This window comes from Marmota marmota, unplaced genomic scaffold, assembly GCF_001458135.2.
Source record: "Marmota marmota marmota unplaced genomic scaffold, marMar, whole genome shotgun sequence".
Lineage (NCBI taxonomy): Eukaryota > Metazoa > Chordata > Mammalia > Rodentia > Sciuridae > Marmota > Marmota marmota.
The window spans coordinates 9,372,428-9,390,154 of NW_026000000.1; the positions used below are offsets into that span (position 1 = coordinate 9,372,428).

At 48.8% G+C, this 17,727-nt stretch overlaps 1 protein-coding gene across 1 annotated transcript; it reads left to right on the forward strand.

Annotated features, from left to right (window-relative positions):
- Window positions 1–3,102: 3,102 nt before the first annotated feature.
- Window positions 3,103–15,224, forward strand: Rbp3 (retinol binding protein 3). Its single transcript, XM_015498919.2, has 4 exons — window positions 3,103–6,426; window positions 8,486–8,676; window positions 10,488–10,630; window positions 11,910–15,224. Exons 1-4 carry the CDS (start codon window positions 3,373–3,375, stop codon window positions 12,230–12,232), a joined length of 3,711 nt encoding a protein of 1,236 aa, XP_015354405.1. The 5' UTR covers window positions 3,103–3,372; the 3' UTR covers window positions 12,233–15,224.
- Window positions 15,225–17,727: the final 2,503 nt, after the last annotated feature.

The window sequence follows — 17,727 nt, forward strand, 5'->3', positions numbered from 1 at the left end:
GGAACAGATCAGCACATCATCAAGAACTCTTCTAGAGCCATTAAAATGATGAATTTAATGGATGGACTTCGAGTGGGAGGGATGTTTATGCTGTATGTTTTAAGTGAGTAAAACAAAATGCAGCTTACTCTCTACACTACCCTGGGCTGGGCAGATTTGGTGGGGGTACACCCACAGGTGTGTCTCTCCTTCAGGTGTGTCTCTGTCTATGATACAGAGACAAGTGAGAACAGAAAGCTATTTAGTGGGTATACAAATAACCAGAAATAAGGCTCCTTTTGGGGAAGGCCTTCATAAACCACTTGGTAAACATCCTGAGAGAATAATTTCCAGAGAGCAGATTATGGCTCCCCACTGTGCAAAGAAAGACCCCGGTCTCCAGGACCATGTTCTCAAATGACCAGAAATAAGGCTCCTTTTGGTTATTACTGGTTAGTAAAAAAAATCTGAATCAGAAGAAAGTCTTTGGGAAGAGATTATTTACACATTTTTGTAAAAATTAGTACCTTTTACTCTTTTGGTTTCAAAAAAGTAAACACAAAAAGGCAAAATAAAGACAAAGTTCAACTTAAAATGACTAAAAAATACACTGCTTGTGTGTTGTGGGGTCAGAGAGGCAGAGTTGAACTAAGGAAAGGGTAAGAAATGTCTAGAATCTAGGTAGGTAGTATTAAAATAACTAAATTAGAGGTCCTTAGACCTGGTGGCTCTAATGCCCTGTGCTTCCTACATGAACAAATTAAGACCTAACTCAGTCCCATTTCCTATACACGGCTAATTTAAAAGAAAATAAAATTAAAGCTCCACCAGTCACAGTAGCCAACTGAACGTCAGGTTTATTGTCTTGAACTACCCACTGGGATACTCCAAAGACAAGAGCTCAAACTTTAACCAATCAAATAATTTCCTTTTTCTGCTTGGGCATTCACCCTATAAAAGCCCTCCCTGGGGCTCCTTTGGGTTGAAGCTGTCCAATTAGTATATTGTTGTCTGTTCAAATAAATAAACTCAAAATTTTTATTATGCCAAAGTTTATCTTTTAACAATAAGTATATGGATATTTACTTTACCACTTGCAAACTTTCACCATGAAAGCTCCTACTCTGGAGACTGGCCCAGAACAGGGTGGGCTAAGGAGGCTGGCTGCCTTCTGCTTACAGCTCCCTTCACTTGCAGGCCAGGCACCTCAGGCTCCTGGAGAGTTTCCAGAACTCTGAGAACAAAGCATGCCCTCTAACCTGCTGCGGGCTCTACCCCAGGTGGAAGCACTGCTGGTCTTCCCAGCCTCTGCTCAACCCAGGCACCCCAGAGACTTGTAACAAACTTTGATTCTTTTTTTCACCTCCTCCTGAGGCTCTGGGCCATTCACACAAATCAAGGCCCAGCCACAGTTCCAGGCATTCTATCCGGAGAGCTCGTCTCTGTACTACATGTTTCCCCAAAAAGAGCCTTATTTCTGTATCCCTAGGCTTTTCTGTCCAGAGCTTGGCCCGTCTCCAGCAAAGACAGAGCAATGCCCTTGGAGGAGTTCTGGGCCACGTGCTCCAAGGTAGGGTTTCCTAGGTGGAGTCAGAGTAGAAGGTCTAGTCTTCCCATAGGACCTGAGGAAATGAACAAAATGATTTTTATAGGGCAATGTCTATGGTATCACACCTCTGGCCTGATTCTTCCAGCAAATCAGGCTCATTTCCATGGGTTGCAAATGGTGAAGAGATGTGACCATATGTTGTTTGGGCATTAAACAAATCCTAATGAGCTAAAAATATGTTTGTTTTAGCTAATTGACCTCTTTGGCCTTCATAAACCACTTGGTAAACATCCTGAGATAATAATTTCCAGAGAGCAGATTGTGGCTCCCCACTGTGCAGAGAAAGACCCCCGTCCCCAGGACCATGTTCTCAGGATGCCTGCTGAAGTGCACATGGGATCCTATCTACTCCCCACTCAGCCCAAGAAGTGTTTCCTGGAGAAAGCTGAGGGGACCCAGGAAGGGCAGAGCCACAGGCGACTCTTCCAACTGCTGCTCCCAGGCTACAGCACTGAAGTCTGAACCATGGTTGTCTTGTCTGTTAAAAGAGAGAAATATTCCTTGCCCAGAGAGATGCCTTGTCAAACAGGAGTTCTAGGTTTTGCTATATGTTACTGGCAAGTCATTTTCAAGCAAGACTCGTGTTATTTCTAGGAGAAGATCTAGGAGCAGGGAGCCCAGGAAATGTAGCTGGGACTGGTTCGCAGGGGTGCTCCATGCAGGTGGGTAGAATGATCTGGATTCTGTGTGAGGTCTGGCACCACAGAGACCCAAGTCCTCCAATAACTCTGTTCTTCCTGTAGTTGGCAGGCTGTGGCTGAGCCCTGAACTAATTAACGGGGGGTCTCCTTCAACCAGGAGAATAATGCTTATTAGATCTCAGGGCTAACTTCATCTGATCTGGAATCACTGGTCCTATGAAGCCCAGAAGGTGGGTGGGCTGCCATACTCCATGCCGATGTCCAGAGATGTCATTCATCTCATTGGAAAGCTGTGGGAGGACATACCTGGTTGCCAGAGGCATTAGGAAGAGGTAGGAATAAAGTTCAAGACTGGAGGCTGGTGGTGTACTCAGACTTAACCTCTGCACTATCTGAGCCAACCTTGGCCTCATTGGCTTCTATTTGCTGCCCCCACCCCCACCCCTGGCCCTGCATCCCCATGAAATGTTAGACTTAATTAGCTACTGAACTACTCTCTGGCCTGTTTCTCTGGCTATAAAATTGGGATAATATCTAATTTAGCAGGTTTACCAATAATTGGGAGCTTTTTATTTGCTGGTTACTGCAAAATATTTCATACAGAAGCACTTATGTGCTCTATATCATAAATAAGATACTTCCCTAAGTTCTCAGAATAGACTGCAAAGAGATCTACCCAATTCCAGAGTCCTGGGTCACCCAGAGCAGTGGGAGAATGATATTTATTTGTAGGTTCATAACTTCCTTTGCAAGGCTCTGGGAGGAAATGTTGGTTCATAAAACACACAGCACAGTGCCTGGCATGTACAAGGAATTCAAAATAAACAGCAGTTATTTGTGTTATTCTATGCAGGGATTGCTCAGCAAGATGAGATACAGTGTTCCTTCCGGGTCAAACCACCCCAGCAGCTTTTCTCCAGTCCCTGGGGCCGATGCGCTTGAATTAGACAGGATTAAAGGCTTACTGGAGCTGGAAGCCTCACCCCAGCTCCCAAGTTGAGCCCCAGACCTTCTGTCTGCCTACTGAGAAGGACGAAGGAGGAAGGCAGAAGCACAGAGCAGAGCTTTGGCCTTGCACAGTCAAGGGGGCTTTTGTTCAGGAGTCCTGGGTCACCAGGACTAAGCCTCCTGGGGATCCCCACCATGAGAGAATGGCTCTTGGTCCTGTCCATGCTGTTCTATGGACTGGCTGGCCCCACGCTCCTGTTCCAGCCGAGCCTCGTGCTGGATATGGCCAAGATCCTCTTGGATAACTACTGCTTCCCAGAGAACTTGATGGGGATGCAGGCAGCCATCGAGCAGGCCATGAAGAGTGATGAGATTCTGAGCATCTCAGACCCTCAGACGCTGGCCCATGTGCTGACAGTTGGTATGCAGAACTCCTTGAATGACCCGCGTCTGATCATCTCCTATGAGCCCAGCATTCCAGAGGCTCCCCAGCAAGCCCCAGCTCTCACCAACCTCACACTAGAGGAACTACTTTCTGGGTTGCAGACAAACATCCACTATGAGATCCTGGAAGGCAATGTGGGCTACCTGCAGGTGAATGACATCCCGGGCCAGGAAGTGCTGAGCAAGCTTGGGGGATTCTTGGTGGAACACATGTGGAGTAATCTTATGGGCACCTCTGCGTTGGTGCTGGATCTCCGACACTGCACTCGGGGCCACATCTCTGGTATCCCCTATATCATCTCCTACCTGAATCCTGGGAACACTGTCTTGCATGTGGATACCATCTATGACCGCCCCTCCAATACTACCACAGAGATCTGGACCCTGCCAGAGGTTCTAGGAGAGAGGTACAGTGCAGACAAAGATGTGGTGGTCCTCACCAGTGGACGCACTGGGGGTGTGGCTGAGGACATCGCGTACATCCTCAAGCAGATGCGCAGGGCCATTGTGGTGGGTGAGCAGACTGAGGGGGGTGCCCTGGACCTCCAGAAGCTGAGGGTAGGCCAGTCCAATTTCTTTCTCACTGTACCTGTGTCCAGGTCCCTGGGACCCCTGGGTGGAGGCAGCCAAACGTGGGAAGGCAGTGGAGTGCTGCCCTGTGTGGGAACACCAGCTGAGCAAGCCTTGGAGAAAGCCCTGGCCATCCTCACCCTGCGCCGTGCCCTGCCTGGTATTGTCCGTCATCTGCAAGAGGCCCTGCAGGACTACTATACCTTGGTGGACCGTGTGCCAGCCCTGCTGCACCACCTGGCCAGCATGGACTACTCTGCAGTGGTCTCAGAAGAGGATCTGGTCACTAAGCTCAATGCCGGCCTGCAGGCTGTGTCTGAGGACCCCAGGCTTGTGGTGCGGGCTGTTGGACCCAAAGAAACCTCTTATGGGCCTGAGACTGAAGTTGATGATACCCTAGTTGCAGCCCCTGAGGTGCCTGAGTTGCCCCAGGATGATGCTGCCCGGCAAGCGGTGGTGAACTCTGTATTTCAGGTGTCAGTGCTGCCAGGTAACGTGGGTTACATGCGCTTTGATGGATTTCCAGATGCCTCTGTGCTGGGGGCACTAGCCCCCTATGTACTACGCCAAGTGTGGGAACCCCTGCAGGACACAGAGCACCTCATCATGGACTTGCGCCATAATCCCGGGGGACCATCCTCGGCGGTGCCTCTTCTGCTGTCCTACTTCCAGGGGCCAGAGGAAGGCTCTGTGCGCCTCTTCACCACCTATGACCGCAGGACCAATGTCACACAGGAGCACTTCAGCAGCAGCGAGCTGCTGGGCCCACGCTATGGAAACCAGCGCGGGGTGTACTTGCTCACCAGCCACCGTACTGCCACTGCAGCTGAGGAGTTCGCCTTCCTCATGCAGTCCCTGGGCTGGGCCACTCTGGTGGGCGAGATCACTGCGGGCAGCCTGCTGCACACCTGTACTGTGCCACTGCTGGATACGCCTGAAGGAGGTCTGGTGCTCACTGTGCCAGTGCTAACTTTCATTGACAACCATGGTGAGAGCTGGCTGGGTGGCGGCGTGGTGCCTGATGCCATCGTACTGGCTGAGGAGGCCCTGGACAGAGCCCAGGAAGTGCTGGAGTTCCATCGCAGCTTGGGAGCCTTGGTGGAGGGCACAGGGCACCTGCTGGAGGCCCATTATGCACGGCCAGAGGTTGTGGAGCAGATGGTGTCTCTGCTGCGAGCCAAGCTGGCTCATGGGGCCTACCGCACGGCCGTGGACTTGGAATCGCTGGCCTCGCAGCTCACTGCGGACCTGCAGGAAGTGTCTGAGGACCACCGCCTGCTGGTGTTCCACAGTCCTGGTGAGCTGGTGGCTGAGGAGGTGCCCTTGCCACCCCCTGTTGTCCCCTCTCCAGAGGAGCTCTCCTACCTCATCGAGGCCCTGTTCAAGTCAGAGGTGCTACCTGGCCGGTTGGGCTACCTACGATTCGATGCCATGGCTGAGCTGGAGACGGTAAGGGCCATCGGGCCACAGCTGGTTAGGCTGGTGTGGCAGCCGGTGGTAGACACAGCCGTGCTAGTTATTGACCTGCGCTACAACACTGGCAGCTACTCCTCGGCTCTGCCACTGCTGTGCTCCTACTTCTTTGAGGCAGAGCCCCGCCAGCACCTCTACTCCATCTTTGATAGGGCCACCTCAAAGGTCATGGAGATGTGGACGGTGCCCCAGGTTACCGGGCAGCGTTACGACCCCCACAAGGACCTCTACATACTGATGAGCCACACCAGTGGGTCTGCGGCAGAGGCCTTTGCTCACACCATGCAGGACCTGCAGCGGGCCACAGTCATTGGGGAGCCCACAGCCGGAGGGGCACTCTCAGTGGGCATCTACCAGGTGGGCAGCAGCCCCTTATATGCCTCCATGCCCACCCAGATGGCCCTGAGTGCCACCACTGGTGAGGCCTGGGAGTTGGCTGGTGTGGAACCTGATATCATTGTGCCTGCAAGCGAGGCCCTCTCCACAGCCCAGGATATAGTGGCTCTGCGTGCCAAGGTATCCACAGTGCTGCAGACAGCTGGGAAGCTTGTAGCTGATAACTACGCCTCCCCTGAGCTGGGGGCCAAGATGGCTGCCAAGCTGAGTGGTCTCCAGAGTCGCTATGCAAGGGTGACCTCAGAAGGGTCCCTAGCTGAGATGCTAGGGGCTGATCTGCAGCTGCTTTCTGGGGACCCACACCTGAAGACAGCCCATATCCCTGAGGATGCAAAGGACCGCATTCCTGGAATTGTACCTATGCAGGTGAGATACAAGAGAGATTTGGCCTAATCCAATCCTGGAAGTGAGCACACCAGTAGTCTCCAAGTGCAGGGCTTTGTGTGCAGTGCAAGGCAATTTTTTTTTTCTGGGCTTGTTTTCATGGTTAAATCTTCAGTCATGTCTCCCCCCCCCCCCAATCATTCCATCCACCTCCTAAGCTCAGGAATCCCAAAACCCTTCTATAGAACATTACTACTCACCAGAACCCTGTTTTTGAAAACCCCTGGGATAGAAGAAGGAGACATTTGCAGGGGTTCTCATTATGAGTGTTGGGGAAAGAGGTCCCCAAGCTCTGATTTCTCCTCTGGACATGTGGAAGTTTGTTAATCCCTACCCACTGCCTGTTTCTGGGCTTTGCAATTTGCGTGAATGAGTTGGGGTAGAGCTGGAGAAGTAGGGGTAGGGACAGGGAAGGAGACAGTGGCCCCAGCCTCACAGTGGCCTCAGAGCTAAAACACGGAGCCTTGACACAGGCCATAGAGGGGCCAGGGATGCCAGACACAGCCCAGAAGCCCCCCTGCATTAGAAGCCTACTGCTCATCTCTTCCCTTCCCACAGTGCAATGTGCAGCCTCCTGAAGGAGAAGTGCTGGGTGGATATGCAGCCTGATCTAAGGGCCTGCTGGATGGAAAACTCAGAGCAAGACCCCCGTGATTGAAATATTTAAAACCAGCACTGAGGCTTTGGGAGAACATGAAAACAGGTGGAGGGAGTGTGGCTGCTGGGTCCGGTGGCCAAGGTGGCCACGCGATTCACCAAGTGCCCCACCACTAGATGAGCACTGCCTCAAAGGGCAGCACTTATAACATCTCTCTTCACTGTTTTCTTACTGGGGTTTTGCTGCTTGGTCACTATGAACAGGCAGGACATTTGCTTTGGTTCTCTTGGAAGGAAGGCCTGAAGTTAGGATGTGGGTGCAGGCAGCTTATTTGGGAGGTGGTCACTGAGCAGGAGTGAGAGAGCAGGGAGTGAGATGGGGCAGGAGGAGAGCAGATAGCTGGGCTCATTGTTTAGACTGCTCCTGCAGAGGACAGCAGGACCCTGAGAAGTACAGGATCCCTCCTTAGGTGGAAAGGACCTAGCAGCTCCTGTTCCTCCATTTGCTGAGAATACCCTGGGAACATCAACTACTGTACACTGGGGCAGAGAAGGTTTGTACCACTTGGAGAAGGCCTGACACAGTGCAGAAGGACATGAGGGTATGCAGGAAGGGCAGGTATAACTAGAATCAGAGAGGGACCAAGGGGAGGGCAGGTCTAGAGACCAGTGTCCCCATCCACACAGATCTCCCTGCTGGCTCCATGCCCTCAGCCTGCCTCATTGAGTGCTACCTTCCAGCAGCCTTGGAGAGAGAAGGAGAGAAGTACAGCCATGTTGGGGGATCCTGGGATGGGCTTTCAGAACTACAAATTTCTAAATTGCCTGCTTGTTGTTTTCCAGCATAGCCAGGGTTCACAGTTTGGAGTTAGATGTGGATTCAGAGTGTGGCTTCATCTCTTACTGGCTATGTAACCTTGAGCAATTTACTTAATCTCTCCGTGATTCAGTTTTTTTATGGGAAAGATGACAGTAATGGTGTAACCTGTAAGGAATGGCTATAAGGGTGATGATAAAGCTGCAGAATGCTTAGCCCAAGGCCAGGCCCCTGGGAAAGGTAACAAGGTCTCCCCTCCCTGCCAGAGTGGAAGAGAGGAAGATGAGCCCAGGGACACTGAGAAGTGTTGGGGGAGACTATGCCTGGACCTTCAGCTCTGGATACCAGGGAGTGGGGTTGGCAGACATGAGTATTCTCTGGAAGGAGGTTGTCAATCAATGAATCAATTGATTCGTTTATATGAGTTCACATCCTGGGCCTGAGTTCACCAACCTCCCAGATGTGCCACAGCAATTCCCTAGTACCTGCTAACTCCTTCAGAAATGTTTGTTCCCTTCCTATCCCCTTAGTATTTCTCATGACATAAAGGGAACCTGTAGCACCCATTTTCTGGGGCTCTACCATGTGCTGCTCTCCTGACACTGACAGGACTTCTGACTCTTCCAGATCCCTTCTCCAGAAGTCTTTGCAGACTTGATCAAGTTTTCTTTCCACACTAATGTGCTGGAGGACAACATTGGCTACCTGAGGTTTGACATGTTTGGGGACTGTGAGCTGCTCACCCAGGTCTCTGAGCTGCTGGTGGAACACATCTGGAAAAAGATTGTGCACACAGATGCCATGATTATCGACATGAGGTCAGTAGCTCAAGAACCAGTGGTCTGGCCAGACAGTAGCCAGAAGACACCAGAGCTATGGGCTGTAGCAAGGAAGAAAAAGACCCTATGATGCAAAAAAGAGAAGACAGGGACCAGACCACCTTGCAACTGGGCCTCTTGCCAACCAGCCCTGGGGTCCCGTTTTAATTGCATGGTGGGGCCCCAGCACTGATAAATTCTTTTAAGCTCCTCCAGTAATCCCAATGTGTATTTCAGGTTAAGAATTACCCCAGACTTATTTCCTGGTTATAAGAATCCAATAGGGGTGGGAAGGGCAGGGGACATTAAACATATTGATTCCTGGACCCTACTCCAGACTTCCCGAGTTAGTAGTCCCAGGGTGCAGGCATAATTGGTATATTTAACAAGCATTTAAGGTAGTTCTGATGATTAGTCCTATTAGGGACAGCTGAATCCTATACCTGTGATTGTGCTTCAGAACATACAAAATCAACCCTGGTCATGAGAATCAGAAAGCCAGTGATGCAGAGAGAATTTGTAAATGAACATTATCATTGCAAAAAAGAATTCTTTGCATCACAAAATGGTTGTTGGAAGGATGTCTTCAGCTAGCCTTCTCCCTTCTGCATAGCAAAAACATACCTTACATGCAGTGAGTTCCCATCACAGAATAGAAGCCGGGAAGCAGAAAAGTCCTCAGGCAATGGCTAGGACCAGGCTTCCTTGACTCCCGAGTCCATTGGTGGATATGCCCTGGACACTCTCCATGGGCCTGGGAGGAGCAGCCTGCTCCCATCTGACAGGGACACTTCCTATTCTCCCAGATCCTTGATAGAAGGGGCAGGATTAGCAGACAGGGAACTTCTAGACCAGCTACTGGTTGCTAGCGGGCAACACTCACATGGCTCTTAGTTACCACTAGGTGGCACTGAATCCCAGCGAGGCTGGTTCTCCCTTGAAGGTAAATCATTTCCCAACACCGTGCATTTGTGCAAGCCCAGCACCGGAATTTGGGGTTCTGGGGTTCCTCTGACCCTTTTATTCCTCAAATCCTTTAGTGAACAATGGAACCACCTTTAGTTCTAAATCTCTTTCTGATTAAATGAGTCATCAACAATTTTAAAGAGGAGGAAGTCTTCGCCTGTAGTTAGAACTGACTTAAAAACCCTTTGGTCCCTGAGGTTTGGAAGTTCAGATGCTGGGGTCATGGGCCATGAACAAAGCTAGGCCATCCTAAGCCATTGACCAGAAAAGGTTTCTGACATATCACCAGACTCCCAGATGGGAAGGTAGGGGAACAGCAAGGTCATACAGTGGGGCAAATTCAAATGCCCTTAGATGGACTCAGGTGCCCTCATTCCTGATGTAATTCCACAACCCTGAGTATACTGCAACACTAAGAGCCATGTTAGGACACCTGAGATATCTGGGGGGTTTTGTAAAATTATCATAGAATGCAACTGGGGATAATGATGTTTTTCAAAATATGCTCCATTGGTAGGCACTGTGGGTATAGGGGAGCAGTCCCTGGTCAATACCTGGAGGAAACTTGCTGACAAATTTCTAACTGCAGGACATATCGGAGCCTTTAATGAATTAATACACGATTAGAAGGAGAGGGCATGGTATTCAGTATTTTCTGAATGTATTTGACACAAAGTCTCTTGGTCTTAAGAGACTGGTACTCTTGGAAATGCTCTGGGTAATACCTACCCATGGAACTCTGAAGGACCAAGGCTGCTTGGGATTAGAACCCTCCATAGGACTAAGGTTCCAGGCCCTAAAGGAGCCTGAGGACCTACCTGTGAGATCCATTTCCCTTCCCTCAGGTTCAACATTGGTGGCCCCACCTCCTCCATTGCTGCCCTGTGCTCCTACTTCTTTGATGAAGGCCCTCCAGTTCTGCTTGACAAGATCTACAGCAGGCCCAATGACTCTGTCAGTGAACTCTGGACCCACACTCGTCTTGCAGGTGAGTGAAGACTTCCCTTTCCTGTTCTCATTCTAGAAGCTTCTGGAAAATCAGGGAAGGACCACTTGACATTAGGTAAAATTCACAGTAACTGGAAGAACATAAAAGCTGCTGTCCTGATTTCATGCACTTGGTGCTATGACCTTGAATCTCAGCAAAACATATACTATCTTCTCTAGAGGAGAAAATGAGGTCAATTAGATTGAATGTCTTGAAAGAGTTCACGCAGTTAAAAGTGAAAGAGCCAAAATGAGAATGTTCAGGCAGTCCCTGAGCATTATAGAACAATAATTCTCAAAGGCCGCATCCTGAGTAGACGGCTTCCTCCCTCTCCCCTACCTAGCATTCAGAACTAGGAAACTGTTCTCCCATCTCACAAGAGGACATTGGAGGCCAATGGGGCTATGTCTATGACCAGAAAAGCAGCCTACCATTTTCTTCCTGCACTTCCTTATTATACATGCATTTCACCATAGCTTCTGGAATATATATCTAATAATATTTCAAGTTGTAAATAAATATCAGAACCAGATAAATTCTAAATTCAAACAGACATTCAAGACCAGGAGTTAAAACAGACTCAGATCTGAATATCGTAAGATCCTAGAACTTCAAAGTCCATTAGGAGAGCCAAGAGCTGAACACTTTAAATGTGGCTCATCACCAGATTTAGAAGACTTATTAGGGGAGGCTGGGGGTTGGAGGATGAAAGAAAGTGAAAAAACTCCATTAATACATTTGATTGCATTTGAAATGAACATATTATGAATGTATTAGATAAAACAAATCATAATTTAAATTGACTTTATCTAATTTCTTTTTTTTTCTTATTTACCAGGGCAACTAAAAACCTTGAAATAACATCAGTAGCTTGTTTTCTGAGTTGTGTTACCTATCTATTGGACAGCATTGTCCTGGAAGGGTATCCTTGTTCATCCACAAATTTGGCTCTTCTCAGGGCCCAACACAAAAAAGAAGTCAGGTCAGCTTCAGGAAGAGAAAGCATCAGGTCCTCAGGAGGTTAAGGCTTTCCCATCATCACCTGCCCTGGGGGCGGGGGTTCACAGGCACTTATATACTTGTGATTGGGTATACACACTCTTGTCTCCATTTTTCAGATGTAGAACTGAGGCTCAGAGAGGTTAGTGGCTTGCTTGGAGACACAGGGCACGGGACTAAATCCTAGGCCCTCCTCACTGCTGGCTCAGGGAGTACAAAAGAAGCAGGTGCCCAACAGCCTGACTTGAGTCCCCATCCTGAAGGGCTTTCTGTCTTCCAGGTGAACGCTATGGCTCCAAAAAAAATGTGATCATCCTGACCAGTGGTTTAACAGCTGGTGCTGCGGAGGAATTTACCTACATAATGAAGAGGCTGGGCCGGGCCCTGGTCATTGGGGAGGTGACCAGTGGGGGTTGCCAGCCACCACAGACCTACCACGTGGACGACACCCACCTCTACATCACCATCCCCACAGCCCGCTCTGTGGGAGCTGCAGATGGCAGCTCCTGGGAGGGAGTAGGAGTGACACCCCATGTGCTGGTGCCAGCAGACCTGGCCCTAACCAGAGCCAAGGAGAGGCTCCAGCACATTCTGAGAGGGTGAGGTGGAGCCGGGGTCTGTGGGAGGACCCCCATGGGCAGAGCTCTGGGTGGGTAAGAACTCTGGGTCTGCCTGAGGCTCCAGGGGCAGCTCAGAGACCTCCTGTGTTCTGGTTAGTCTTAGAGTAGGAGGAACCTTTAGGGCTCATCCATCTGACATCCTCATCACTGCACCAATCCTCTCTGCTTAGATTCTGCCCCCGACCCCCCCGCTGCCACCCATGGAAAGCTCACCCCCTTTACAGGCAAGTCCAGATCCATTCTCTCACCCAGCTTCCCAATCCCTGTACCTTGGTCTTCATGCTGTCACCAAGAGCAGCCTCACCAGTAGAATACATGAATCACAGATGAAAGATATTCACATTTCCTGGTAGCCACATTTTTAAAAAGTAAAAAGAAACAGGTGATTAATTGTAACTGTATTCTAATACTGCAGGTTCTCCTCCCTGTACGGTGGTTTATATCATGATAAGCAAAATGTGAGTCAAAAATATTGCAAGTTAAAATGCATTTAATGTCCAGATAAACCTATTACAAAGACAAAAACCATAAGTGGAACCGTAGTAAGTCAGAGACCATCTACATATTTTATTTAACCCACTATATCCAGGGTGGTATGGATTTACCACATAATTAATATAGAAATGATACTGAATATGATGTTTTTGTACAAGGTCTTTGAAATGTGGTAGGCAGTGTGTACTTATAGGACATCTCCAGGTTTCTAGTGCTCAGCTTGTGACTCCCTTGTGGGATGACACAAGCCATAAGCTTAGGAGCCTGGCTCCTGCTGCACACTGTCCCTGCTAGAGTAAGAGAGGCCATGGCCAGTGTCTTGTTGTGGGGGTTCTTCCTGCTGAGGAGGTGTAAGCCACCTGAGAAATAAAAGTCTAGAATAGTTAGTTAAGAACAAAAAACATGGAGTCAGAAATATATTTCCAAAGCCCCTGATAGGTTTAGTCCACAGGGGTGCTGGAACTAGACAAAGGAAAGATGGCTCTGGTGGTTTATTTAAGGGGGTACATCAAAGGCTGGGATAAGGTTTTAAGGGTGAAGTCTTGCTTCTTGATGTCTTGCAGTCAGCAGGTTGATTGGCATCTTGGCAGGTCACACCCATCTCATGTGTGGGATAGGAATTCACAATGTCCCTGCGTAATTGACCAGAGGAAATGTCACTGGTCATTCCCAGACACCAGATGTTTCTATCCACTAGGCTTCGATGCATGATGACCCACACACAACCCATGGATGGCTCGTGACATTAGAGCACCTCCCACACTGCTCAAAGGTCATTTTCTACTATGTAGCCCTCAAACTCAGGCACTGTCCTACTCAATCTTAGTCTCTGATGCCTGGCAGCCAGCAGGGCATCTGGCAGAAATGTCGGATAAACAACGATTACACGTGAATGTCAGGATGCACAGAGAGCAAGATTACATTGCCCTCCACATTCATCCCTCAGACACTTGAACCAAGTGAGCCCAGGGAGGGATGTAGGGAGCTCAGGGGTGACCTGGGAAGATGATGCCCTTGGTGGTGTCTTAGGAGCTATATAACCCTGCCCTACTGGAGTGAGGAGGGACTCAGAAGTGAGAACTCTCCAAGGCCCTGCCCACAGTTCTGGTGGAGGTGAAGCAGAAAGTGTTGAGGAAAGTTCCAGCCCCCAGTCAATGCCTTGGGAGCCCAGGGCCCCAGGACTGCTCAGCGAAGGTAATGCACAGGTATCATCTGGCCTTGGCATCAGGGTCAAGTCAGACTCCAGCAGCGCAGGCTCTGCTAGACCAACAAACCTCCCCCTAGACAGTTTCTCACAGAGCACCAGGCACAACCCTGCTTCCCTAGCTCCTTCCAGAGACCCCCAAGGGATATGAAATCTGGGCAAACCACCAAGCCAAGCACCTCACTAATACTTCAGGGATTTCAATAGGGCAACTATAAAACTCACCTCTTTATACTCTGCCCATTCTAAGACAAGATTTCATTGCAGTTCCTTGTTCTACATTCAGATAAGATTAAGTGTAACAGTTGATTCTTAGTAGTAACGTGTATAATATGATCTCAATTTCTTCCTCACTAAACCTATGACTCTCCAGGTGAATGAGTGACTGCTCTACAGTATTTATATACGTAAATTCTAGTGCTTCTCTCTCTTTCTTCCCCTTTCTGTTTTTCATATATGTAAGTGGCTCTCTGAAAATTAACTGAATTTCAGCAATGGCTCCTTCTAGGTGGCAGAATTTGGGATGGTATTTTTGCCTATCTTCTTAATTCTTTGCTCCATTTCTTGAATCCTCATAATGAGCACATGTCATTATTTTCAGATGCAGCAGTCATTATTCCGAAGACATTAAAATTAATGGTAAAACTGAGCCCCTGCTTGTAACATAGTGATCTCTAGTGGTGGTTACACATATTCTTTTTGTGGATTTTCCTTTTGCATTGCTGGATTTTTTTTGATTCACACTGCTGTACTTATGGATAGTTGATTGGGTTTAAAAAAGTGATGTCAAATGCTGTAGGGTTGGCAGAAGGCAAAGATCTCACAGATCTCAATGGGGGGGGGGTGGAGGAGCAGCTCTTCTCTGGGAATGTTCTCTCTTGGAGCTTCACACAGCATGGATGATCATCATCATCCGGCACCCAGGAGGCAGCTGAGATGCAGTCAAGCTTAGCAACTTATCCAATTTACCCAACATTACATAAACAACACTGTGGACATTTGTCCTCCTTTAGGTCACACAGTATTTGCACCCCATTCAATGTTCAGAGAATTGCTTCCCATTTGAGCTTATGGGAAGCAGATTTATTGAAAAGCAATGAAGTAGTTAAGAGCCCAGGTCAGCCTGCCTGGCTGGGAAGACCAGCATAGCTATTTTGTTAACTGTGTGATTTCAGGCATCTTATTTCACCTTTCTGGGCCTTAGTTTCCTCATATGTTCAATGGGATATATAATACTATATTTGAGGCTGTGAAAATTAAATGAGTTAATCCAGTACTCAACTAATGTTAGCTATTATCATTTCCTCCAAAGCTGAACAGTCTAGAAGCCCATTTTTCCAGCTTCGCCCATGGTAGAGTATGGGCATGAAGTTCTACTTCGGTCAGTCAGAGACTCCTGTGCAAGATGTTTATTCTGGAGCAAGTGATGGGGAAATCTGGGTAGCTAGAGACCCATGGGCAAGTGCTCTTGGTCAGGAGTTAGCCTTGCCTGTACCATCAGGGAAAAAGTGACTTTAACCTTCAAGTGATTGCTGGAAATTTGACCTAATCCCCTAGCCTCTTGCTGGATAACAAATGTGGGGGGCAACAACGCCATGTTCTGTCCTTAGCAAGGACAGCAGCAACATCCTCAATAGGCAGCTCCTGGTTGTGGCTTCAATTGTGACCCTGGCTGAGTAGTTCATTTTCCCTGCTACCACAGATGGGGATAGTCCAGGATCTTTACAGAAATCCCTTTCAGCTTCCATCACCTAAAGACTTTGTTTTGTTCAAATAACACAGTCTAGAGCAGCTGGATAAATGATGGGACCTGAACCAACAACTGTCTGGCCACAAAGATCCTGCTGTTGCTACCTAACATCATGAATAGGAGGCCTTGGGCCTGGTCTGCAAGGGGAATTGAGGAAGAGAGAAGCTAAAAGTGTTCTACAGAATAAAGTAAAAGGTCAGCCTCCCTGCACACAAACCTTCTCACGTTGCTTCCTCCTTGGCCAGAGAAGACTAGGGAAAAAGAAGAAAATCTCATCAAATGTCTCTGCTGCTGGCTGACTCAACTGACCAATAGCTGCCCAGCAGTCTGCCATCCCCTCTCCCTTGTCAAGAGTCCTGGCTTGATGCCTAACCCCTACCTCCCAGCCTCCTGCCCAATCTCAAGGCAACCAGGGGCTGGTTCTCACAGGAAGGCATTGTTCTGTGGTGCAGACTCCTACTGGAGGTCAGATTTATCTGTCTCTGGCAGATCTTGTGAAAAGGTAGGTCAGTCAAGATGCAGCAGGATTAGCCGGAGCAGCTCCCTTGGCCTAGCATCCAGGGGTGCTGGTGTACCTCCCAGGAGTCCATTTGGCCCTGCTGTGTATGACTAATGGATTATAAAGGCCTTCATGGGACTCAAAGCTAGCTTTATGGGGCAAGATAGGCCTTCTTTACTTTTCTCAATCAAAGCCCCAGGCCACACTCCAAGTAGCCAAACTTCAGGTTCAGTAGGTGGAGAAAGGAATAAAGGGCATACTGGCCCCTCCTCCAGCTCTTCTGCCCCCTCCTCAGCGTAGATCCCGAGGATGCCAAGCCAGCCATAAGGGCAAGTAGTGGAGGCAGAGCAAGAAGTTCCAGAGATGATCCTGGGGACCAGATATAAGCCGCAGAGATGGGGAGTGGGCATGGTCTTCTCAAGGGTATATCTGTTCCTTGGCCACACTAGGCCAGGGTAACAGGGTGAATGGCCCTGCTCTGGGTGCTGGAGACCCATGGGCAACTGCTCTTGGTCAGGAGTTAGCCATGCCTGTACCATCAGGGAAAAGGTGACCTTGACTTTCAAGTGATTGCTAGATATTTGGCCTAACCTCCCTATTGCAGAAGAGGCCAGGGATCAGTGTAGCCATGTGTTCCATCCAGAAAAGAAAATGAAGGAGACACCTGGGAGACCTCCATAGGGCCCCTGTCTTCAGGCTGGGTAGGAGCCCAAGAGGAGAGGCCCCAGCACACACCCATCTCACTCACCCTCCTTTTCCTGTGTCCCTGTGTCTGTCCCTGATACAAACAAGATCACCAAATGTCAACACACAATAGACGGCCACTTGTGTGTCAGCAAGTGCCCTGGCTACCCACGAAGTTAGATTGCAGTCAAAAGAAAGTGATAGGTCAAAATCCTACTCCAAGTTCCCACAAGAGGGCACCATCTCCCATCTCCTGGTTCTGTGGGATTTAACTGCCACCTGGCTAAGGACTGACTACCTCTTGCTTTGCTAACCCAGGTGGCTAAACGAAAATAGCTTCCTAATCCAAGCAGCTTAGAATGGCAAGGGGATCAGAGGCCAGGGGCCTCCTACCTAAGGCCCCACAAAAACACAAGAGGAACAGGAGAGAAAATCTAAATTTAAAGACTCCCTCTTCTCCACACTATACCAACTGCCTCTCCAATCCCCACTCAAAATTGGTCTTCCAAAATTCTCTCCTAGGAGGTGTCCCAAGCCAAAGCACATTGGAGAACAACTTCTTTTTAAACTAAAAGATAATTTTTATGACTTTCAGATCTCATATGCTATGTGCTCTTTAGACTTACCACATGACTTCTAAAACCAACAAATGAACAAACAAGATCACCAAATGTCAGGTGTGTGAAATCTGTAAGACACAGCCTACAGATACACTGCTACCTCCAGGGAGAACCACCTCTTCCCCAGGGGATGAAGGACATAGGGTTGGTCCAGAGCCTCCTCTTGCTGTCTTTTACTCTAAGTAAATGTTTTCTGCCTGTGCTCCCAGGAATAGGGGTCATGGTG